The 24,450-nt window shown below is 41.9% G+C and overlaps 1 protein-coding gene across 3 annotated transcripts in view; it reads left to right on the forward strand.

Moving 5' to 3' along the window:
* The window catches only part of LIPA (lipase A, lysosomal acid type), a 30,361-nt gene extending 12,951 nt beyond the window's left edge, over positions 1 to 17,410 (forward strand). For all 3 annotated transcript variants that reach the window (XM_070432741.1, XM_070432742.1, XM_070432740.1), the window contains exons 4-10: positions 30 to 228; positions 1,615 to 1,724; positions 3,720 to 3,856; positions 8,359 to 8,505; positions 9,037 to 9,108; positions 14,556 to 14,627; positions 15,906 to 17,410. In XM_070432741.1, the coding sequence (XP_070288842.1) occupies positions 30 to 228; positions 1,615 to 1,724; positions 3,720 to 3,856; positions 8,359 to 8,505; positions 9,037 to 9,108; positions 14,556 to 14,627; positions 15,906 to 16,139 (971 nt within the window). In that variant the 3' untranslated portion in view covers positions 16,140 to 17,410. The remainder of the gene's footprint in view (positions 1 to 29; positions 229 to 1,614; positions 1,725 to 3,719; positions 3,857 to 8,358; positions 8,506 to 9,036; positions 9,109 to 14,555; positions 14,628 to 15,905) is intronic.
* The last annotated feature ends 7,040 nt before the right edge of the window (positions 17,411 to 24,450 follow it).

The raw sequence follows: 24,450 nt of genomic DNA on the forward strand, positions 1-24,450 counted from the left end.
GCTAGCTCCTACACATAAATGTCTTTCAGGTCCCAAACCAGTGGTGTTCCTGCAGCACGGCTTGCTGGCAGATTCAAGTAACTGGGTCACAAACCTGCCCAACAGCAGCCTGGGCTTCATCCTGGCAGATGCTGGTTTCGACGTGTGGATGGGGAACAGCAGGGGAAACACCTGGTCTCGGAAACACAAGACCCTTTCAGTTTTTGAGGACGAATACTGGGCCTTCAGGTAGAGTTGGCTTGATCTTGACAGGCGTCTAGTTCCTTCGTATCCTTAATGCAGACACCAGGGCGGACACCAGGGCGGCAGATAGACGGGTAACTCGAGGTCGTAGGAGAGAAGGAACTGGTGGACCGTGAAATGTTTTAAACCTTTTTAGGAATTTAATAAACAGCAGTAAGGTACATTTTATTTATTTATTTATTTATTTTAAAATATATTTTATTGATTTTTTACAGAGAGGAAGGGAGAGGGATAGAGAGTTAGAAACATCGATGAGAGAGAAACATCGATCAGCTGCCTCCTGCACATCTCCCACTGGGGATGTGCCCGCAACCCAGGTACATGCCCTTGACCGGAATCGAACCTGGGACCTTTCAGTCCGCAGGCCGACGCTCTATCCGCTGAGCCAAACCGGTTTCGGCAGTAAGGTACTTTTTAAATACGTGATCACATTTAAGAATTAGTTTCAAGTAGAAATTTTTAGTGATATTGACATTCCTGGTGGTGTGGGAGTTGCTGGGTAAATTGTGTCCCAGAACCTTCTTCCTCCCTTCAAAATCACACATTCCAAATGTTCACGACTCTATATCCACACAGTTTCCTCCTCTCTTTTTTACTTCTGGCTCTACCAGTCAATCACTGTGTGACATGGGGCATGTCTATAAGCGCTCTGTGTCTCAGTTTTCTTCATGTAAAATGGGGATAATAAACACCTATCTGATAAGGTTATTGGGGGATTACAGGAGAGGAGACAGGGAAAGAACTTGGTACATCATAAGCAGTGGCAACAATTGGCTCATCTTTCTCCTGATGACGAGCGCTCACATGTCCACGGGTCCGGGCTCTGTGTTGATACCAGGCACAGAGAAGAGCAGGCTATGGATCCTCCAGACTGGCTTCCCATTTGTTATACCGGAGCCTACCTAAGGACGTGAAATGCAAGAAGGAGAGCTTTACCAAGGACGTGTACAGCGACGTGTCACTTTGTTTGTAAGAGTGAAAAATTGGAACCTACCAATTTGTCCATTCACAATGAATGGACAAATTCAGTGTGTTCTATTTACCCAATGAACAACCTATAGCTATGTGTGACAGTTTGGATGTAGCCTAATACAGAAGAATACATACTGTGGTCTCATTTATAGAAAAGTTCAAAAATGAGTAAAACTAATTTATGGTGTAAAAAATGAGGATAATGGTTACCCTTAGAGGCACGATTGGGAAGGGGCTCAGGGGATTTCTGCAGTTCTGGCAGTTCTGTTTCCTGTGCTCAGCCACGGTTTCCCAGCTGGGTTCAGTTTATGAAAAGTCATCAAACTGCACAGTTACTGTTTGTGTGTGCTGCATTTGTATGTAATGTCTCAATGAAAGAGTTCCATTTTTGGATTTCAGTTATGATGAGATGGCAAATTATGACTTACCAGCTTCAATTAACTTCATTCTGAATAAAACTGGCCAACAACAAGTGTACTATGTGGGTCATTCTCAAGGCACTACAATAGGTATGTATATAATAAAGATTGGAAGTTGATATAATGTATTATTACAGAGTTTACATTTGTTCCGAAAAGTGAAATATAAAAAAATGTTAGCTTAAATAGACTTTTAAAATTATTATTATTTTTTTTAAATGTATATTTATTGATTTCAGAGAGGAAGGGAGAGGGGGAGAGAGAGATAGAAATATCAATGATGAGAGAGACTCATCAATCGGCTGCCTCCTGCATGCCCCCAACTCGGGATCGAGCCCGCAACCCCGGGCATATGCCCTTGACCGGAATCGAACCTGGGACCCTTTAGTCCGCAGTACAACGCTCTATCTATTGAGCCAAACCAGCTAGGGCTGCTATTATTATTATTATTATTACCAAGCAGAAATAATGAATAGGGCAAAGAATTTTGGTAATATTTTATCTTCTCTCAAAATTCAGACTTTAAAATAAATGGATAAACCATGCTGTTCATGGTTCTCTTGAATTTAAAGGTATTAAGCCATAGCCTATTACGTGTTTTTCTAGTTAAGCAACATGGGGATGTGAGAGGGTGGAAAACAAGTTTCATAAGTGCAAAGACTTTTAAAAGGAAAACAAGAAAGTACACTGACTTAAAGTTCAGTGGGATGAAGCTAACTACAAAGATGTAGTGTTGTTACTAGATATGCAAAAATCATCCCGTTTCATTGTTACCTTGCCAATGCTGTTACACTTTTATTTATAAATGGTTTTTAAAAGTCATATGCATTTTTTATTTGTGGTGATTATAAAAGTAATATGTGTTCATTGTAAACAAAAAGAGAAAATGAGCAAAGTTTAAAGAAAATAAAAATTGCCCATAATTCTAGCAAACAAGAGTTCCTCTGATTAGGGACTAGGAACCGTTCCATAATTCGAATAATTCCCTGTTAGTGTTTACTGTGACCAATACCTTTTTTTTTTTTTAAATATATTTTATTGATTTTTCACAGAGAGGAAGGGAGAGAGATAGAGAGTTAGAAACATCGATCAGCTGCCTCCTGCACATCTCCCACTGGGGATGTGCCCGCAACTAAGGTACATGCCCTTGACCGGAATCGAACCTGGGACCTTTCAGTCCGCAGGCCGACGCTCTATCCACTGAGCCAAACCGGTTTCGGCTGTGACCAATATCTTTATGTTCATGTCACATGGTCTCATTAGAACACACACTCAAAAAGTAACGTGGGTATCTTTTTGCCTTTCTTATTCATTAAGTTAAGCATTTTTCTTCATTCAAATTTCTTGACTTGTCTACTGAATGCCCTTTGCCCCACTGCTCTCTAAAGTAGCATTCTAAAGCCATGTTTAAGGCTAGCAGTGACCTGAAAGGACGCTAAGAGGTATTATAACGCTAGGGCACGCTACATGTGCCAGTCATTTCCGAGTCATTGCTAATGTATTTGAATGGCTTTGTAAATTGTTCTTAGGAATATGGACGTGGTGGGGCCCTCCCAAGCTGTTAGGACTACAATCTTTCAGGAGCTTGGTTTACATTATTAAAGGAATAGGAAACATCTTCTGGTTTTAGCAACGAAGATTTCTTCCAGTGCATAACTAGGTTGAAAAATTGAAACAAGCACTTAACAAATACTTGATTTACTAGTTTAGGCAAACTGTGCACATAGTTCAGAGGGCCCCTTTCAAGTGTTTGCCTGCATGTCTCTCAGGTTGCCACTAGAGGGTATCACACACAACTGCCCTTGCTTTTTTTTTAAAAAAAATTTAATTTTATTGTTTAAAGTATTACAAATAGTAGTACATATGTCTCCTTTTTCCCCCCCCATTGACCTTCCCCTGGCCTCCTGTACCGCCCCCCACCTCGCCCCCAGTGTCTTGTGTCCATTGTTTATGCTTATATGCATGCATACAAGCCCTTCGGTTGATCTCTTATTCCCCAGCCTTCCCGCTGTAATTTGACAGTCTGCTTTTTCAGAAAAAATTTCAGACGATCAAATGACTGTTTCCTTCCTTTTGTTCCCACAGGTTTTATAGCATTTTCACAGATCCCTGAGCTGGCCAAAAAGATTAAGATGTTTTTTGCTCTGGGTCCTGTGGCTTCAGTCGAGTTCGCTAGTAGCCCTCTAGCTAAATTAGGACTACTTCCAGATCCTCTCATTAAGGTACTCAACCCACCCCTCCCCCAATTTCCTTTCCAGATCTGAAGAATTGGCCATTAGAGGGAGAATTTGCGCTTTCTCCTTTATGGTTTGCCATCAATGGAAAGTGGGATTTCTCTCTCCAAGGTTTTTCTTCTCTCCCCCTTTCCTCTACTTCCAGATCATGGGGAGTCAGGGAAGGTGTATCATTAATTCTGCACCTAAAGCCCATGTTCATAGTTAACATATCAGTGCAGATATCTACCAATCAAGCAAAGAGAGCACAAGAGAGTCTGGGAGAAGGTAGCTTAGTCCTCTTGGACTTGCCTTTTATTCTATGCAGTGAGTGGTGTAGAGGAGTAGGAAGGAGGTGGGAGAAGGAAATGCACCCTTCCCACATACATGCCTGACCCTGACCACAATGAGGGTGATCTAAACACAAGCCAGTAACCTCATGGGGGCTTAGCCCTTGAGCTGTGTGACCCCAAGCTCTATTCAAGGAGGAAGCAGTTTTTATGAGGAGTTGAGAGACAGCTGAGGCCAGATGGTCCATTAGCATGCATTATATACTTTTATGTATGACAGATTTAAACCCACACCGATATGAAATCCCATTCAGGCATATATACTACAAATCAGGAAGAGCACATCTACTGGCCATTTAAGAGACTTTCATAAGAAATACAGCCTGTACCCTGAGCTTAGAATCTGACTCTCACATAAGATGGGTTTCTCTGCATAGGTGACCAGATATGCAGATAAGATGTGGCTTCCTCAAACCAAATTAATTTATAATGCCTTGGGTAATACTATTAAAATTTTCATTATAGACAATTCGAATATTACAGATAAAGTGTCCTTTACTGTAGCTTCTCTTGGTGCCTTCTTCATAATTAAGCACAGTGCTCAGTTTAGGGCAGTGACGGCGAACCTTTTGAGCTCGGCGTGTCAGCATTTTGAAAAACCCTAACTTAACTCTGGTGCCATGTCACATATAGAAATGTTTTGATATTTGCAACCATAGTAAAACAAAGACTTATATTTTTGATATTTATTTTATATATTTAAATGCCATTTAACAAAGAAAAATCAACCAAAAAAATGAGTTCGCGTGTCACCTCTGACACGCATGTCATAGGTTCGCCATCACTGATTTAGGGTCTCTTCCTATAGACCTTGTGTGTGACTTTCCAGAGACATATATTGTTTTGTCTTAACGCAGACAGTATTCAACTGTGTATATTGTTCTGCAGATTATACTTTTCACTCTTGAAGAGCTGTTATGTTAATGCATAAAACTCTACCACATGCTTTTTAACTGCTGCAAAGTAAGTTTTCCATTGATAAAGAACTGCCAGATGCCTGTGGTGGATATTAAGTTTGCTGCTGATTTGCTGTTGCTGCATCCTTGTACCTTTTTTTTTTTTTTTTTTTTTTTAATGGAGAGCTGAACCTACTGTGTCATAGGAATGCATTCAATTTAATTTAGTTCTTGGAGATTGTGATTTAATAGCTTTGTAAACACACAAACTCCCCTCCCCACATTGGAGATGGTGTTTTGTTAAATCTGGAGTGCGGTCTAGGATCTGTACCCTGTATGTTTCTCATGCAGTCTAAAGAGACTGGTATTTAGGAATTACTGGTCCAGACATTAGTGTTTTATAATATCCTGGAGCGTGACAAAGTGAAAGAGTACAACCTTTGAATTTTGCTATTCTGGGAAGACTATGCTACTTCCATGAAAGTTGAGTGTCACAACTCTTTCTCAGAATACAAAGGTGTGTGTCAGAAGACATCAGGGTGGACAGGAGCAGGCCTGTCTGTGTCAGGTGAATTTTCCTTTTTCTGTAATGCTGTCCTGCTCTGCAGTAATTTTCAACGGAGTTGGCCACAGCAGTGTTTGGGTGACAGTTCTGAGATGCAAGATAACTTCACCTCTTTGTCAGTCAAAAGGAGAGCTCAGCTTGTTGATTTAAGTCCTGATCCTATTAACTTGTTAGTAGAGAACCTCAAACATATATGCATTTATTACATGTGACTATTATGTAGACTCAGAGCCATGAGTTTTAGAAACTGATGCCTTTTCATCACCCTTGACCTTATCAGCACGTGGTATTTACTTCCTGGTTCTCCCAGCTAATATTAGCGTGACTAATCTGGAGGAAAGGGAGTTCAAGGAGTCCTGGTATCAGTCTTTGGGTATCCATTGGTTGCCTTGGAGAAGACAGATCGCAGGCTGTGGCAGACCACAGTTGCCCTAAGAGTTTTGAATACAGCCCATGCCATGCTTTAAGTTAAATTAGTAGTTCATTTTTAAAAAGCGGAATATTGAGCATGGAAATCTTGATAATTGATTATTTGGGGGGAATAAAAAGGACGCTGTGTACCACAAAGCAGTTGCATACATTAGGCTGTGCATAGCTTCCAGGTCGCCTGTCCTCAGTGTTCCCTAGCCATCACTCGGGGCAGGGTGGCCTGTTGCACGTGCTGTTTTAACATGTACATTTACAGGCCTTTGCTGGGACTGTGAGGAAGAAGCTGTTCCATGACTCGCCCTGGCTTCTGGGGGTTTGCTTGGTGTTCTTTGGCTTGTGGAAACATCACCCCAAGTTCTGCCTTTGTCTTCACATGGCGCTTTCCCTGTGTGTGCTCAGACCTCCCTCTGTGTCTATGTCCAGATTACCCCTTTCTATAAGATCACCGGTCAGATTGCTTAACACCTTAATTTTAACTTGACTTCCTCTGTAAAGACCCTCTCTCCAAATAAGGCCACATGCTGAGATACTGGGAATTAGGACTACAGTGGATTTGTGGGGGAGGTGAGGGAGAGAAACAATTCAACCCATAGAACTGCTTTTGTTGGATTTGAATTTCTCACTCCTGCTTGACCTTCCAGAGCAACGGTTGCCAACCTTTCGGACCTCACGGGCCACCAGTGTCCGCGGACTATCGGTTGGTGGGCGACCGCTGTTCCAGAGGGTAGGCATCAGCAAAAGTGTAAGTTGTACGGGAACAAATTTGGGTTCAATGTAAGAAAGATCTTTTTCTTATTTCCTGGTGCAGAAGTACGTGAAGATCTGCCTTGGGATTAGGGATCATAGTGATTGTCCCAGAAATACTTGAGCCAGGTTCGGCGGCCGTTGATCAACACTGATATAGACCAGGAGTCGGCAGACTTTTTCTGTAAAGATTGTGAGAGTAAATATTTTTGGCTTTGTGGGCCATAATGGTCTCTGTTGGCAACTACTCACCTCTGCCCTTATGGTATAAAAACAGCCAGAGAAACATTTGAGTGTAAAGAAATGAGTGTGACTGTGTTGCAGTAAATTTTATTTACAGAAGCGGGCATGTTGGTAGAGAAGTAATGGGGAGTCATTGTTTAATGGGGACAGAGTTTCAGTTTGAGATGTCCAGGGAGTTCTGGAGTTGGAGAGAGGTGCTGGTTGTACAACGTGAGGGTTTTTAATGCCCTTGAGCTGAATACTTGAAAGTGGATAAAATGGTAAATCTTGTGTTATGTGTTCTACCACAATAAAAAAATGTATGGTCCTGGCCAGTTGGCTCAGTGGATAGAGCATTGGACTGCATACTGAAGGGTCCCAGGTTCGATTCTGGTCAAGGGCATGTGCCTTGGTTATAGGCTCAATCCCCAGCTCTGGTTGGGGTCCGTGTGGGAGGCAATCAATTGATGTGTCTCTCTCACATTGATGTTCTTCTCTCTCTCCCTCCCTCCCTCTCCCTCTCCCTTCCACTCTCTAAAAATCAATGGAAAAATGTCCTCAGGTGAGGATTAAAAAAAAAAAAAGAGTAAAAAAAGTATGAAAGAAAACAATAGGCAGTGGGCAGCCATTGGCCAGTGGAGTCAGATTAGATGTATGTGCCCGTTGCTGATCAATCACAGTTTTGACTCTTTCTCGGAAGTCACTACCAATTCATCAAGGTCAAGTGAAACTTGAGATGGCCCTGGGATGAGTGATCATTGAGGCCCCTTCCCACTGTAAAAGTCCACTGCAAATGTACTGGATTTTCTGCCTCCCTTTCTTCATTTGAAACTTTAAATGCACATCTGTAACATCTGCTGTTGCCTTAGTAAACAGATTGCTAAGGTACCCTAGTTTGAACGTCCACTGGTAACCATTTCTCTTCTTGTTAAAAATTTATCTTTATTGTTGAAAGTATTACGTATGTCTCCCCTCATTGACCCCCTCCACCCCTCTCCCATTGCCTCCCCACTCCCCCCTCCACCCAGGCCTTCACCACACTATTGTCTGTGTCCATGGGTTATGCATAGATGCATATAAGTTCTTTGGTTAATCTCTTCTCCACCCCTCCCCCCTTTCCTTCTGAGATTCGTCAGTCTGTTCCATATTTCCATGTCTCTGGTTCTATTTTGTTCATCAATTTATTTTGTTCATTAGATTCCACTGGTTACCACTTCTCTCCTGTCTCTGCTTCTGAGGTGGTCACGGAGGCCCGTGTAGCAGAATGAAACGCTGAGGTCTTCTTGGGTTTCTTTTTCTTTGCAGGATTTATTTGGGGAGAGAGAATTTCTCCCCCAGAATGCATTTTTGAAGTGGCTGAGTCTGCATGTCTGCAATCATGTCATTCTGAAAGAGCTTTGCGGAAATGTTTTTTTCCTTCTGTGTGGATTTAATGAGAGAAATTTAAATATGGTATGTATGTTTATAATGAGACTTGCTTTAACTTTGAATGATTTTAATTTATCTGTGAATATGCGTATTTGTGTTGGAGCATGCTGGAGAGGTAGGAATGACATTTATATTCTAGTGATTTGTTTCTTTTAAAAATTATATAATTGTTTAAGTTTGGAATGGTCATTCACACTAGTGAACTTTTTAAAGTGATACTAAATGTTCTTGTTTCTGATGATAAACGTAAGGTATAATTGTTATATGAAATTCTGGAAATTCAGAAAAGTATGAAGAAGAAAATAAAAATGAGCAGTTATCTTAACCCATACAGCCCCACAGTTACCCTGTTGCCATGAACTCTGTGTGTGTGTGTTTGTACATATTTTTGCTATGACATATTTGTAGTCAAAGAATATTTTCCTGCTCTTAATATCATATCATGGAGATTGTGGCTCTGTGGTTTTTAATGCTTTGAAGTGCAAAATTTGTGTATTATCAATGCCTCCTTAACACTGTTTTTTAAAATTCTTTATTTCAACATTCTTTTTGCAGTCTAGAATATCTGTGTATGTGACACACTCTCCTGCTGGGACGTCCGTGCAAAACATGATACACTGGAGCCAGGTAGGCATTCCCGGGGGGCAGTGGGGTTTGTGTCAAATCAGCGCCAGGAAGATCCATGCATCCCATGATGTACCTCTCTGCCCGCCCTTCCTGCTTCTCTCCTCAGCCACGTTTCTGTTGATGGTCACTTGTTTTCTTTATGTACCCTGTCACCAAATACCCCTGCCTTTTGGCACATATTCTACCCTCTTACCTAATGGATAATTTCTAAAAAGGCCCAGTTCTTGTCACCTCAGGGATTAGTGCACTTTTGTGGGGAGGATGGCCCGCCGAGTTGAAGGCAGCTGCTGAACTACCCAGCTTAGTGACCATTGCAGGCCACGTGTGCTGTGTCACGCGCCTCAGCCAAGTACAGCTGCTCCCCAGGCACCATGGCTCAGGGGCCCCTGGGAAGGGGGCAGACTCGGCTGTCAGACCACCTGCTGATGTTACAGGACAGGGTCGCTCCACCCCTCTGGGTGGCAGGCCTCCACCACGCGCCAGGTCTGCAAAAGAGCTCTTGGATCGGCTGCAATCCAGGCTTCTGTTCTTGTCCCAGCCCCTTTAATCTAGCAGCCGGCCGGGGTCGAAGGCCGCAAACTGAGGCTTAGAGCCCGACTCTGGGGCCCCATTGTGGTTTTAGGCTCTAACCACATTGGAATGTGCCTCATGAACATTTCCGAAGTCCAGATGCACTGCGGAAGGCAGTCCTGCCCTTTGCTCTTCTGTTCGCTGAGTCATCTTTGTCAAGAAGCGTTGCTTTGTGCAGCTGTTTCGTAGGACCTTCTCCTTGATTCTCCCTCCTTGGGCTGCTGGCCAGGGGCTGCCACTCTCTGCCTGCCAAGGACACCCTGGGTGCCTGCTGGCGAAGGCTTCTGCTGAAGGTGTGGGGCCTGGGCCCTGGCAGGCTGAGGGCTACGATTCAAGTGTGAAGTTTGGGGGTTCCTATGGTGGGAGTTTGAGGGTGCCCTACAAGGTCATTTGATTCCTAGAACATTCAGAAGTTTACTTCTTGTTTAAACAATTAGCATTCCATTTTATAAAAACAGTTCCCAAACATAGTTTGTTTGTTTGTTTGTTTTGTTTTTTTGCATGGATCTCTATTTTTCTATGTTTCCTACTTTTAAAAAAATACGTTTTTTAAATTAAAAAAATTTTTTTCAATTACAGTTTATATTCAATATTATTTTGTACTAGTTTCAGGTGTACAGCATAGTAGTTGACAATCCAAAACCTAGTTCTTTACTGGGCTTTTAAATTTAGTTTACAGATATTATTCTCTTTATAAATCTGACAAGTTTTGGAGACCCCTTGCCCCCTTGCCCCCCCGCCCCGCCCCAAGCCTCCTTTAACCCCCTCACTGACCATGCCCAGAGCCCAGGAACTCGGTCCGATTTGAAGAAGGGTGGTCCTAGCTTATCTTTACAGTGTTGTCCAGAAATACTTAGGGTGCTATAAAAAATTCAGGCTCTTGGGCCTACCCATGACCTGTTGAGAATTCAAATTCCTGGAGGTATGTCCCTGAGATCTGCATTTTAGGAAGTTCCTCGTGTGATTCTGATGTTCTCTATCGTTTGAAACCTAGTGCTTAACAAATAATGTACATTAGGAAGGGTCTTAAAAACTTTGTAAAAAGACATTTAGTATAATTTAAATTATACAAGTAGTATGTATTCATTATGGAGTTTAAAGATACATGTGAGTACAAAGAAGAAAATAAATTACCCACATGTCCCCTACCCGGGATAACTACTGGTAGTATGCTGGTATATTAGGGGAAGTTAACGTTTTCCTTTACCCTCTTAGGGTTTCTGACTGGGTCTGACATAAGACATTAACAGGAGAAAAACATATGAATTTTATTTACATGTACATGGGAGCCCTCACAAGAAAAATGAAGACCCACAGAAGTGACTAGGCCTAAGTGCTTATGTACGAGGTTGAACAAAGTAGCAATTGTGAAGAAGTAACTAAAATAAATAGGAGACTAAAGGAAATAAGAGTTATTTTAACCAGGTTTTTTTTTTTTGAAAGGGATAGAGAGATAGAAGCATTGATGAGAGGAAAACATTGATTGGCTGCCTCTTTTTTTTTTTTAATATATTTTATTGATTTTTTACAGAGAGGAAGGGAGAAGGATAGAGAGTTAGAAACATCGATGAGAGAGAAACATCGATCAGCTGCCTCCTGTACATCTCCCACTGAGGATGTGCCCACAACCCAGGTACATGCCCCTAACCAGAATCGAACCTGGGACCTTTCAGTCCTCAGGCTGACGCTCTATCCACTGAGCCAAACCGGTTTCGGCATGATTGGCTGCCTCTTGCATGCCCCCCTACTGAGGATCAAGCCCACAATGGGGGCTGAACCTGTGACCTCTTGGTGCATGGGATGATGCTCAACCAACTGAGCCACACCAGCAGGGCTTAACCAGGTCTTTTTATACAGATTTTTCTAGGCTTCCCCTCTAACTCTGATAATAAAAACAGTTCTTCCTTCTGGCATAGGGGTGGCTTCTTTCACATGGGAATATTATATCTTGCTTCAAAGGAAGATCAGTGTATCTTCCTTGCATCTGCTGTTTCTCACATTCCTTTAAATCAATAATTTAAAAATGGCCAAAGTAACATATTTTGTGGTGGCAGGTCCTGAAATCTCTCAGTGCCATCTTCTATTTTTTCTTTTCTGTATAATTGGTTTTATTACAAAAGCAGATTACACTATGCACGCGTTAAAATTATTTTAACTAAATAGCTGTATATTTGCTAAGTTGCTGAATCAGAGATGCCATCATACAGCCTTAAAATAGCTTTTGTTTCTCATGATACAGTGCAGACATCAGTGCCACGGGATCGGGGTGGAGGGGGTGTGACAGTGCTCCCGGGAGTCATGCAGGGTCCCAGCTCCCCCCGCACTGCAGCTCTGCCACTCCTGGCATGCTGCCCCTTCTACCTGGTGGGAGCCAGGTTGCCTCCACGTATGTTCCAGCCCCCAGGAAGCATATAAAGATGTGGTTCCTCCCCTGGTGGCCATGTGCTTAGCAAGAGCTTTGGGGATTAAGGAAGCAAGCAAGAATGGGCAATTAGCTGTCTCTACTGTAATCGAAAATACCTTTCCAGGTCAATAACTAAATTTTAAAATATTTGTAACAGCAGACAGTTTTCCTTTGCTTAAATTATTATTAACATTTTCATTATTATTATTGTAATTGTTACTGTTATTTTTGCTACAATAGCTTATTTTTTTGCAATAGTAAACCATTCTGGGACAGATATTCTTGAATTAAAGATCTTTCATTACTTTCTTAGGGTGCAGTTGTAGAAGTAGACTTAGTGGTCAGAGGGAGGCATATCTTTAAGATTTCTGATACAGATTGTACTTTAGAAAAGTTGAGCCTATTGACATTTTTATCACCATTCAAGACATAAAAATAATTTTTAAAATGTCACTTTAAAATCTATCTATCCTATTATCCTAATAGTGTAAGTATGTCCTCCTGATCTTTGGTCACATAGGATTTTCATGTAAGTGTAACCATAGAGCTTGCTCACTTTCATTTTCTGACTCCCCCCCCCCCCCCCACTTAGTATTATTTTTAAATATTATTCTACTTTATTATCTTTGTATTTACAAAAGTGGCATACTGTTGTGTCTATTGATGTAACATGATGTATATAACCAAATAGTTATGATTGGACTTTAGCTTATTTCCATGTTTTTGTTACTACAAATAATCATCTTCGAATTTCTCTCCTTCTGAGATTTCCTATGACGCTAGGCACAAAAGTCAAGTTTAGAAGTTCAGTCTGAGCCCTAGGCCAGTTTTTCCTGTGTGTTCCATACTCACTAGGGTGCTTTATGTAAATGTGAAAGACATATGTGAGAAAGCGGTACACTGTCTACAGTGGTGAACAGCTTGCGCTGATATTTTTTCACTGACAGCCAGGGCTAGAGCACAGACGCCCTAGCTGTAAATCCATACTTTGTTCTGCTTGTTAAATGTGCCACAGGTATTTAAACTCTGTCCTTTGCAGTGGGCAGAAGCAGATGCTAGCATTTCTCCTGTGGAAATCCCCTGTGGCTTCCAAGCTCACGCCGTCTTTTATTACATCAGACCCTAGAATTTTAGGCAACGGGTAAGACCTGGAACCTCACATGAATCAACAGCAGTTCCCACAGAGGATGTTTTTCCTCTTTACCAGACGCCACCTGCTGGCCAAAGCTTGAACAGTTTCCAATTCATTTGGGTTGCCGATTTTGGATTTAAGTCTTGACATATTTTTAATTTGGGGATATGTATAGAGGAGGTGTGAATTTGAATTATTTAAAAATTTAAAAATAAGTGCCCTTTTAAATACTTTTATATCATGCTATCTATGCATAATTTGAATTTTATATACAATATTATTTCATGACTCTAGTTAGAATTGTGCTGGTGTGCAGTACAATTTGGTGATTATTCTGATACTGGTACTCGAGAAAAAGTGTCAAAACAATAAAATCATTAAAATATTAAGTAATATAACTAGTCAAGTAGACTAAATATATAGAAAATATGGAGATTATATATGGAGCTTATATATAAGCATACAGAAATATGTTAATACATATATGAATATACAGTGATCATATTAATTTATATAAATATGTGATTTATAATTAATATTTATATTCTAATTTACATACATGTATATTTATATATATTGTATGTAATATATATATATATATATATATATATATATATATATATATAATTTCCCTAAGCAAGATAGTTAACTTTTTGAAAAGTTTAAGATTTACATTTCAGTGAAAAATGTCAGCATTGCCCTAACTGGTTTGGCTAAGTGGATAGAGCATCGGCCTGCGAACTCAAGGGTCCCAGGTTCGATTCCGGTCAAGGGCATGTACCTTGGTTGCGAGCACATCCCCAGTAGGGGGTGTGCAGGAGGCAGCTGATTGGTGTTTCTCTTTCATCGATGTTTCTAACTCTCTATACCTCTCCCTTCCTCTCTGTAAAAAATCAATAAAAATATATTTAAAAAAAATGTCAGCATAAAGTTTATCCAATTGAGTGTGACCATCGATCTAGGGTGGGGTAAAAGTAGGTTTACAGTTGTTTGTATAGAAAATAATAATTAATAAATAATATAAGAATAAGCTCTGTGTTTACATACTCATAGCTATAAACCTACTTTTGCCCCAATCCTGTATAATTTATAGCATGTCTATAGCTGCTTTATTGTGTCCTTCAGTAGCTGTTTTCCAATCATACAATAAGAAATTGAGTCACTTAGCAAAAGAGAGCAAAGTAATGCCACTTACTTTAAATTACAGCTTGGAAATGAAGAGTAAACCTGAGTATTGGTGTACAATTGATTTCTGAGGGTGTGGCTAACTCTAGCAACCTGTGATGTTATCTCAAACATCTGTGTCAGATAAACTTTTTGTCCAAATTATCTTCTTTCTAGACTTTTAAGTTGCAAAAGTTCCAAGCCTTCGACTGGGGGAGCAGAGCCAGGAATTATGTTCATTACAACCAGGTAAAGTCTTCAACGTCTGTAGAAACAGTGGGCCCTGCAAACTCATCAAGGAAGTCAGCCCGAGTTGTCAGGATTCTGGGCTCAGGGCTGTGGAAATGTTTGGGAGAGTTGATTAGATAGTGTTTCAATCCCAGAACAACCTGAGCTTTGTGGTTGGTGTAGTGGCCTGGGCATTCCCTCTTTGTTATTTCCTTGGCCCTGTGTAACAATTGTCACTCTCACTGTTGTCATACATGACTCATTGTGATCAGGAACACAGACATAGAGTCAGACAAGCCTAAGTCTGTGATCTGGTAGCTGGAGGGCCTTGGCCAAATGACATTACCTAAGCCTTTTCTCCCATATGCAATTAACTTACCATTGTTTTCATTTTTAAATATATATTTTATTATTGAGAGCATTACAGATATCTCCCATTTCAACCCCTCCCCCCCCACTTATACTCCCTCCTCCCTGCCCTGACATAGCCGCCCCAGGTCTTCACTAGCCCATTGCCTGTGTCCATGGGCTATGCATATCCTATATAACAACAGCATAGGATGCAAATTGTCCCCTTGACCAGGAGTTTGTCCGAGAGTTCAACCAGGGGGCGGGGCTGGCCAGGGGAAGGGAGGGAGTACCCGGCCAGCAGCCACCAGCCGCTAGGGACCCTACCAGTGCATGCATTTCGTGCACTGGGCCTCTAGTAAGTATATAAGTTCTTTAGTTTATCTCTTCTCATCCCCCCAACCCCACATTGAGGTATGTCAGTCTGTTCCATGTCTCCCTGCTTCAGGTCTTATTTTGTCCAGCTTACCATTTTTGAGTGCTGAGTACTCTGAAGTGTAAGGCACTTTGCCATGTTTTACTTACTTAGTTCTCACAAATTCCCTACGGTTATTATTAGTATTAAAGATGAGGAAACCGAGGCTTAGAGAACTTCAGTGACTTGTGTTACACCCCAGAGGGAAGAAAAGCATAGAAAGGCATGGACTCCAAAGCCGCTTCCCAACCACTGGCTTCTGTTGCTTTGAATCAACTACTTGGGAGAATACCTTCCTCCCCTTGGATTTAAGCAGTTGGTACCATGCCCACCAGGCTCCTACACTAACTGTGCTTTCATTGCGGGTTAGGTTTATTTTTGTTCTGGTAGCAGTGACTTGAAAAGTAAACAGAGTGACTTTCACAATATAGTCTTTTATACTCAATGAATGAGTCAGTGTTCCATGGAGATTGTCGGCCGTGTTTTTGTAAATTAAAGCAACCGTGACAAAGCTTTCTGTGGGTTTTTCTTTCTAGACGTACCCTCCTGCTTACCATGTGAAGGACATGCTCGTGCCGACTGCCGTTTGGAGCGGCGGCCAGGACTGGCTGGCGGACGTCAAGGACGTCAGCATCTTACTGACCGAGATCACCAACTTGGTGTATGATGAGTGCATTCCGGAATGGGAGCACCTCGACTTCATCTGGGGCTTGGATGCCCCTTGGCGGCTCTATGAGAAAATGATCAATCTAATGAGAAAGTATCAGTGAAAGCCAAACAGAAATTGACCGTGATTACCATGGTCGAATCATCTTAAAAATTTGTTGGCTTCATTTTTCTAAAGTACTTATTTTTTCTTTCCCAGGCCTTTTCTATGTTCAGATCTAAGAAAATTATGATGTTGAAGATGCCCAGTTTTCTCCAGTTAGGGTAGAAACGCACTTGCTTTTATTTTATTTTTTTGATTGTTTAATCATGGTCAAACACGCAGCTTGTGTCTTAACAATAATGTAGTTTCTTTAAGTCTTCTAAAAATATCACTGACTTGTGGAAGGTCATAGCCATTCTGCTTATCCATACAATTTAAAAGAGACTGTATTGCTTTTTTTGCTCCATGCAGGACACATTGACCTCTGCGTTGGACTTTTTTAAACTGTGCTGCTCATTGGTAAATAACCTGACACTGCCTTGAGGAAAGCTCAGGGTGTAAGTATCCTGTTCTCATCTCTTGGCCTTAAAAGACTCTCCAGAGGAATGGCCCTGAGTTTAGGGATCTAATGACACTTCCTCATGTAGTCACTCAATGGGTGCTGAGTCAAAGCCAGTGACGCCTCAGCCGTGTCAGTAGTAAAAATCCTATAATGCATTTTATCAAATCTCTCTGTGATAGCCGTTATGTAGCACGTGTTTACATTGCTCAGAGGAAGCAAAATAATTTCAAAAGCAAATTCTGCTCATTACAACGCAACAACCGTATTTCAAATACTTGAAGATGGATGCACGCATCCTTCTATATTCTTGAACTCCTCATTGTAAGGCAGGTCATCAACCGACTTGTTGGAGAAGAAAAGTCCTGTGGAGAGACGATGCCACTAGTTTTCCTCAAATGAATGTGCTCTCTCAGCCCGTGGCTGTAGCTCAGCAAGGATGTGTGTGAAACAAAAGCCCCAAGACTGCCCCCAGAAGTGTCCTCATGCATTTTGCACGCGAGAGGAACATGACCGCGGGTGCTTTCAGATCACAGCGCAGGGAATCACTTTGTGTTTTAGTTTTGTGTGTGTCCATGTTTTCGCTCCTGATTTGCATCCCTGTGTCAGGAAGCCCAGGTTCAGCTGCTTTGCTCACAGCTGTGTTTCCTACAGTTCTGTGCGATGGGCAGAATAACACTGATACGTGTTTCTGATATAGTTACTTCAGCTGCAATAATCAACAATATTTGGTATTGGCTAATATGTGGAGACAGCATAATACTTCCTTGTAACATAAAAAGTCTTATTTAAACTTTTCAATAAAACTCAGTGAGTCTCAGAGGCTTGACGGATTTAGTGTGTGTGTGTGTCTTTATTTAATAGCCCTTCTCTACTTCCCTTTCTCTTTCCCTTTCTTTCTCATCTTCTCCCCCTCTCCCTTACTCTGTGTAAACATCACCGATACTGCCCGTGGACGTTTGATCCTCTCCAATGGGCAGCAGAGAGCGTCTCAAACACAAAGAACATCGGGGATAGTTTGGAAACACTGGCCTTCAGTGTCATCTTGCAGGGTCCACAGAGGGAGGCTGAGTGGACACTAAATAGCGATTAACCCCATCTGCAGGTAGTGGTCTGTGAAAGGCAGGACCATGGGTTCAAGGACTGTCCATCCAACTCCTGCCATGAACAAGTGAAGCAACCAGAACTGGCAGAGATGAGTCATGCTTCAAGGATCATAAATCTAGATTTTAGGGTCTAATGTGATCTCTCCTATTACTCTGAGCTTGAGGGCAGAAAGTATATCTTGCCCCAAATCTAACACACAGCTTAGAATATAGTGAGTCAATAAAAATGTGTGCACTGACAAAATGTGTGAAAAATGATGAACTTTGTCATTTACTGAAATAAAATTAGGTTCACAGGTAACATCTGGGACTGCACATTTGTGGAATCTGTGTTTCCATGGCAACCACAGAAAAGAGTAAAGCTGTACTAGATCCAAAGGATGTACATCCCCAGGAGGATGCCACTCCCCTTTGATCAAGGCCAACCAGGCACAAGATTCGTTGCTAGGGCTGGAAAGAAAGGAACGATGAGCAGGTGTTTTTGTTTGTTGTTTTACACCAGTAGTGGCAGAGAGCTCATTGGAGGATGGCTTCAGTGCCATAGGTGACCTGGTTTCTCTTGCTTTGGTTACGGCCATGGAGGCTCCCATAGATGCCCTTGAAAACTTGTGGTCACCAGGCCATAGTAATAAGCGGAGGCTTCATTCTATAGCGCCTACCTTTTATTGGAGTGTTTTTCTTTCACCTCCTTTCCAAATCCCTGGGGATTTTCTTCAGTATGTGCGTCAGTCTGGAGGTGGAAATGCTGCATAGCCATTCTTGCTCCAGTTTCATATCTTTGTAACCAGACTGCATTAATGTAGCTTTGTTTCATCCTTGGCTGAGAGTGCAGAACAAGGTTGGAGCATGTGCCTCAAGAAGTTCGGTAACAAGTTTGTAGGAATTCTGATTTCCTTATCCAAAGGGCTGGCCGGCAGACCCCGAACGATGGATGAATGATTACTCTGACACACATTTCTGTGAAAGAGAAGGCTAAGGGGCTGTTTTGCCTTAGGAGCGAAAAGCCCTGTTTGCCTGCTTCCGTAGGCTTTTATTGTCACAACAGCTTGAACTAAAATTAACCTCTAGATACAATCAGCAGGGTAGGCATCCTTGAGAAAGCACCTGCATCTGTAGTGTCTTTCAAACAAGGACGTTTTGAAGTCTAAACATAAAGATTCTAGTAAGACACCCAGGACTCAGACTTGTTTGGAAAAGTCAAGGCAGGGTCTGCCGCCTTCGGCAAGGTCCCCCAGGGGCCTCTGGCCTCCCAGGGAATCCTCCCCACAGACTTTCCAATCAAGCCCCATGCTTCCCCACACTTATCAACTGCGTTTAATATATTTCTATTGCCTGGCTGGTGTGGTTCAGTGGTTGAGTGTCAACCTCTGAATCAGGAGGTCATGGTTCAGTTCCCAGTCAGGGCACATGCCAAGGTTGCAGGCTTCATCTCCAGTGTGGGATGTGCAAGAGGCAGCCGATCAATGATTCTCTCCTATCATTGATGTTTCTATCTCTTTCTCCCTCTCCCTTCCTCTCTGAATTCAATAAAAATATATTTAAAAAATATATATGTATTTCTATTGAGCAGGTCACAAAGATGTCCACAGACCTGTGTGGCAATATTAACTTAGCCAAGTTGTGACTAGTTAATATTTGCCAACTTGGGACTCTTGGATACTTACATGGGCAAAGCCACCAAATGAAGTCACAACTGAGAACAAAATTATGATTTTTCATTTGCCACAAGAGGGCACTCTTGGCTTTGCTTCCAAACCTTTTCAGAAGGTTTTCTCTAGTCCCTTCCTCTGGGGAGAGGCAGAGAGCTCTTTTTTTTTTTTTTTCTTTTTTTTTTTTTTTTAATATTTTATTGATTTTTTACAGAGAGGAAGGGAGAGAGATAGAGAGTTAGAAACATCGATGAGAGAGAAACATCGATCAGCTGCCTCCTGCACATCTCCTACTGGGGATGTGCCCGCAACCCAGGTACATGCCCTTGACCGGAATCGAACCTGGGACTCTTCAGTCCGCAGGCCGATGCTCTATCCACTGAGCCAAACCGGTTTCGGCGAGGCAGAGAGCTCTTGATTCATGAGCCAGTTTGTCATTGGAGGACTGGTAAGATCAACCATGTCTGTGGTCATTTCTAGGATTATGACTAATCCTGTCTAATGCATAACATCTGAAAGATGTTCTCAAAGAGTAGCTGTGTCTGGAATGTGACATGAAAATAAAAATTTGCCTAATAGAGTGGTCAGAACCTCAGGCTGGGGGGAGGAAATGGAAATGTCTTTAACCTTAGGCCTCACACTTATCACAGGACTGTTGATATTATCTCCAAATAATGAAGATTATTCTGTGTTTGTGGGTATTAAAGGCCTTAATTTGTTCAATGAAAACATTTAAAATACACTAATTTTAACTCTTTTTGTTCATTTTTTAACATATGGAGAGATTTTCAAAATGTGATCCCTGAAAGGCAACATCAGGTTGTAATAATTCTGATTTTTTTAAAAAAATTGTAATTAATTCAAGAGTATTTATTGTATTGTTTTAGGTGCAGATTTCAAGTTCAATTCCAAACTAAGCAGAAAATTCTCTGCCCACATGTTTTAGTAGTACAAACACAAATACTTTTGCATTTTACATTGTGCCTTCTGGATTTTTAAAGCCTTCTCATAAGGCTTTGATCTTTGCAACAACACCTTTGACAGGTGAGGTATTTTCTCTGTAAATCATTCCCATTAAAAGAAATGTTATTTGGAAATAGGTTGATGAGAGTTCCAATATCAGTAGAAGCACCCACACATATGTGACCCAGATGAATCACAAATATAAAGTGTTTAAAACCAAATATGCACCAGCATCCGTGTCATATTCTTCACCAGCATTCCCCCTGTTTTGGCGTGGATAATGAATGCTTTCCAAGTCTTTTGTAAACTGCCTATAAATGCAACTTCAATGCCCCATCCCAACACCACTTTTGATGTAGGGGCACCTGTCTTGAAACTGACACTGACCAGGTTTTGCGCTCAGATTGGCTGTACTGTGCTATTTAACTCTAGCTAGTCTTGACCTTTCTGAGGCTGAGTCTTCGCTTTTACAACCAGGGATTAGATTATCCACTCTCTATGAGTCTTGATGTGTTACAGTTGTAAAACATTACAACACTTTTCGTCTTCCCTATCCAGGAATAATTGTTCAGGTTAGATGGATAATCGTTTTGGTTAGATAGATGCTAAGACAGTTTCACTTCATTTTGGAAGGAATCAAACATGAAGGTCACACAAGAAGACCTTATGTAGTAGGTAATGCACTTTCCAACGACATATTCTATTTTTATTGGGTGGGGGGAGGTAGTACCCAAAGTCTTTTGGTAAGTTGGTACCAAATAGCATCTAGATTGTATTAAACATGCATAGACTTGGATGTTGTACTCTCGGAGAAGTGATTTGATCTCTGCAGTAGCTAGAGAGAAAAGGATTCCTGCACTCTAGCCCTGTCAGAAAGACCTTGCCAAGATAAAAATAATACACAGGAAGTCAAATCAAAAGGAGAAGCACCAGAAACAGTGTGGCCAAAGGCCTAACACCATTTGAAATAAATAAATGACATGTTTTATGAAAAACCATCCCAGGGGATAAGTAGACCTAAACTACATAACCAGTGCTCAAAAAAAAAAAAAAGATTCAATTTTTTTAGCCTCAATTTAGAGCCAATATCTTTTAAACTGTACATTGAGTCCACAAATAACCCTTCAACGCTTAGTGTGTGCAAGGTATAATGCTTGGCGCTGTGGGAAGAAATCTCGGAGATAGAATCTGTGCCCTAAAAAGACCCATTCATCTAGCAAAGCTGTTAAATCAATTTTGTGTAAGTAAAAGTGTTTAAAGATGCATGTTTGCAACTCAAGAAACGATGCCACTTCAGTCAAGACTAAATAGGGCTCTATTTTATTTGGCTCCATTAAGTCATGTTCTGTTTGTGGTTGTCCAACATCCTGTGCCTACGTTTGCAGCATCCTCTGTGGCCTGGAATGGACAACTGATGATAATTGAACCGACCACTTGCCTTGCCATGGTTGCACTTGTGTATTGGACACAACCTTTTGTCCGGGTGGCTGCATGGAATGCAAAGGCAGAGAAGCTGGTGGCTATTCTTCAAAGTGCCACAAGCAAGAGGGGGAGAGCCTGGAACAACCAGGGGCAGGCCAGGGCTTCCAGGTCTTGCTGCACTGGGCTTTCTGGGGAATATTCTAACAAGCTTAGTGATAGAGGATGGAAGAACCGAAGAAGATTAATGGGTTGGTTAGAGCTACGGGCTCAAAGGGGGCAGTCCTGACAACAATCTAATAGCTAAGTATAAATTAAGCAAACCTGCCAATGCCGCCCACTTAAAAAATCTATGCGAGCATCCATCCAAACCATCCAAGCGTGAAGACTGAAACCACAAGGAAAGGACAGCATGTACTGGACAGAGATTTGACGGTTGACTTGATTTCTGTTGAGGGCAAATCTGAGTGACATTTGACATCTGAGCAGAGTTCAATTGTAAGCCTGAGAAAGTGAGTTTTGATGGACCCTTGGGAATTCTGAGGAGCCCAAGAATGAAGGCTGAGTAAATGGCATATGCTATCTTCAGTAGTGTGGTGTGATTCTCAAGTAAACTTTCTTATTTTTATTATTTTAAAATCATAAATGAAGATCAAGGAAAAGAAGCCCTTCCTCTTCTCTCTGAGATGCTGCTTGAGCCACACCCAATTCAAGGGCAGGGTGATCCTTACCAGGAATGGAAAAGAAGACAGTTCCTGGTGGCGCAAAAAGTGAATTGGGAAGAGCACTGGAGGACGGGGAACACCAAAGAGATCAGAAAGGACAGGTTTTCTAACTGGAAGAAACCCACCAGCAGGGAGGCCAAGGGCCTGCGTTGCGCCTGCCTCTGCTACCATCCAGACAGCCAAGACAGTAGAAAACACCACTTTCTTTCCTGTTTGGCATTGGCTGTCAGGAAGCTCAAAGCTGCCTCTGAACCTTTATCTCCTCAAGACACAAGCAGAATATCATAATAATCCTATGGCACACGGAGCCCTGAGGCTCAGAGAATGGGCTGCTAAGGAATATTCATGACCCATCAGTGGCAGTTCAGGGACACACGCTAGTTGGGTGGTTCTGAATTATGAATTGGCCTATTATGGGTGTGTGTGTATAACATCCTATAGACCCCATGTATATCTTATGTTATTATATATTAATATATGACTATACATTATAAACTGGCATATTATATACAATGTGTCTAATACAGTGGTCGGCAAACTCATTAGTCAACAGAGCCAAATATCAACAGTACGATTGAAATTTCTTTTGAGAGCCAAATTTTTAAAACTTAAACTATATAGGTAGGTACATTGTTATTAACTTAATTAGGGTACTCCTAAGGCTTAGGAAGAGCCACACTCAAAGGGCCAAAGAGCCTCATGTGGCTCGCGAGCTGCAGTTTGCCGACCCCGGGTCTAATATATAGATACATATATTAGGGTATGTACATAGCCTATATATTTCTACGCCCAGATATTGGTCTATATTTTTGTTGTACTCATTCTTTCCTCACAATATATAGCTTTATATCTTTTTACATAATTTTATTTGATGTTCATTGCAAATTTTCCTTCATTATGATTTAGGTGAAATGTGAAATGTAAATTTAAAATAATGTGTCTTGGGGGGGGGTGTGAAGGTGAAGAGGGCATAGAAGGGATAAATGGTGATAAAATAAAAATGATGTGTCTTATTTTGTATGCTTATTATGTGCCAGGCACTATGCTTTTACTTCTGTCAGACCACAGCAATAATAATAATGCCTACTTACACGGCCTGGGTGAAATCCCCTCAAATAAAACATTTAGTTCGTGCCTCACAGATGTTACATGGTATTATTATTACTATTATTATTATTTTCCTACTTAAGCTCGAAATAGACTCGTGAGATAGCTACTATTATCATATCCCTTGGGGCGGGGGTAGATCTGAAAATGCAAAGCTTGGAGGAGCGAAGTGCTGGCTATAACCTCACATCACCAGAGGCAAAGCGGCGTCCCTGGCTTCCAAGTTTTCGTCCAAACCTATCTGCTAGGTGTTCCTGTGTTTCAACCACCGGGTCAAAGGAGGCTTTGTTGGTGGTCTGGGGGCGGGGGGGGGGGGGGTGTCTCCCCAGAGCTCTTCTAGTACCCACCTCCTCACACTCAGTCCTCGCCCAGTCAACCCCAGTTTGATGGCAGAGAAGCGCAGGTGTGGGGCCAGCCCCGCAGGCCGGCGCTGCGCCTTGGGGTGGTTTGGAGGAATGGGGGCCAAGGCGAAGGGCAAATCGGCGCCACGAAGCCAGCCCAGAGAAGGGCAAGACAGGCGCGACATCTGTCCAACCGGCAGCTCCGCGAGGCGTTAGGAACACGCAAACATTCCCTTTAGGGACAAGGTGGGTGCTTTACTGATTCTATTGCTTCCTGAGATGCAGCGTCCTTTTAGCCAGTTCTGGGCAGCGCTAGAAGTTAAAGCCAGAATGTATGTATGTATGTATGTATGTATGCATGTATGTATATGCATGTCTGTATATATGCGTAAGTACGTAAAGCGAAGAACAGTCGCGGTCCCCTCTTTTGCCGGGGAGTCTCGCCGTCTCTCAGTTCCCGTCACTGGTCTGCGCGCTTCGGCAGCGTCACGGAGGGCTGATTAGTGGCCCGGGGTTTGCGAGTTCCTCTGAGCAGACTGTACGCGCGCGCGTGTGTGCGTGTG

This window comes from Myotis yumanensis, unplaced genomic scaffold (assembly GCF_028538775.1).
Source record: "Myotis yumanensis isolate MYYU_CA2020_CCGP unplaced genomic scaffold, mMyoYum1.0.hap1 SCAF_13, whole genome shotgun sequence".
NCBI classification, from domain to species: Eukaryota; Metazoa; Chordata; class Mammalia; order Chiroptera; family Vespertilionidae; genus Myotis; species Myotis yumanensis.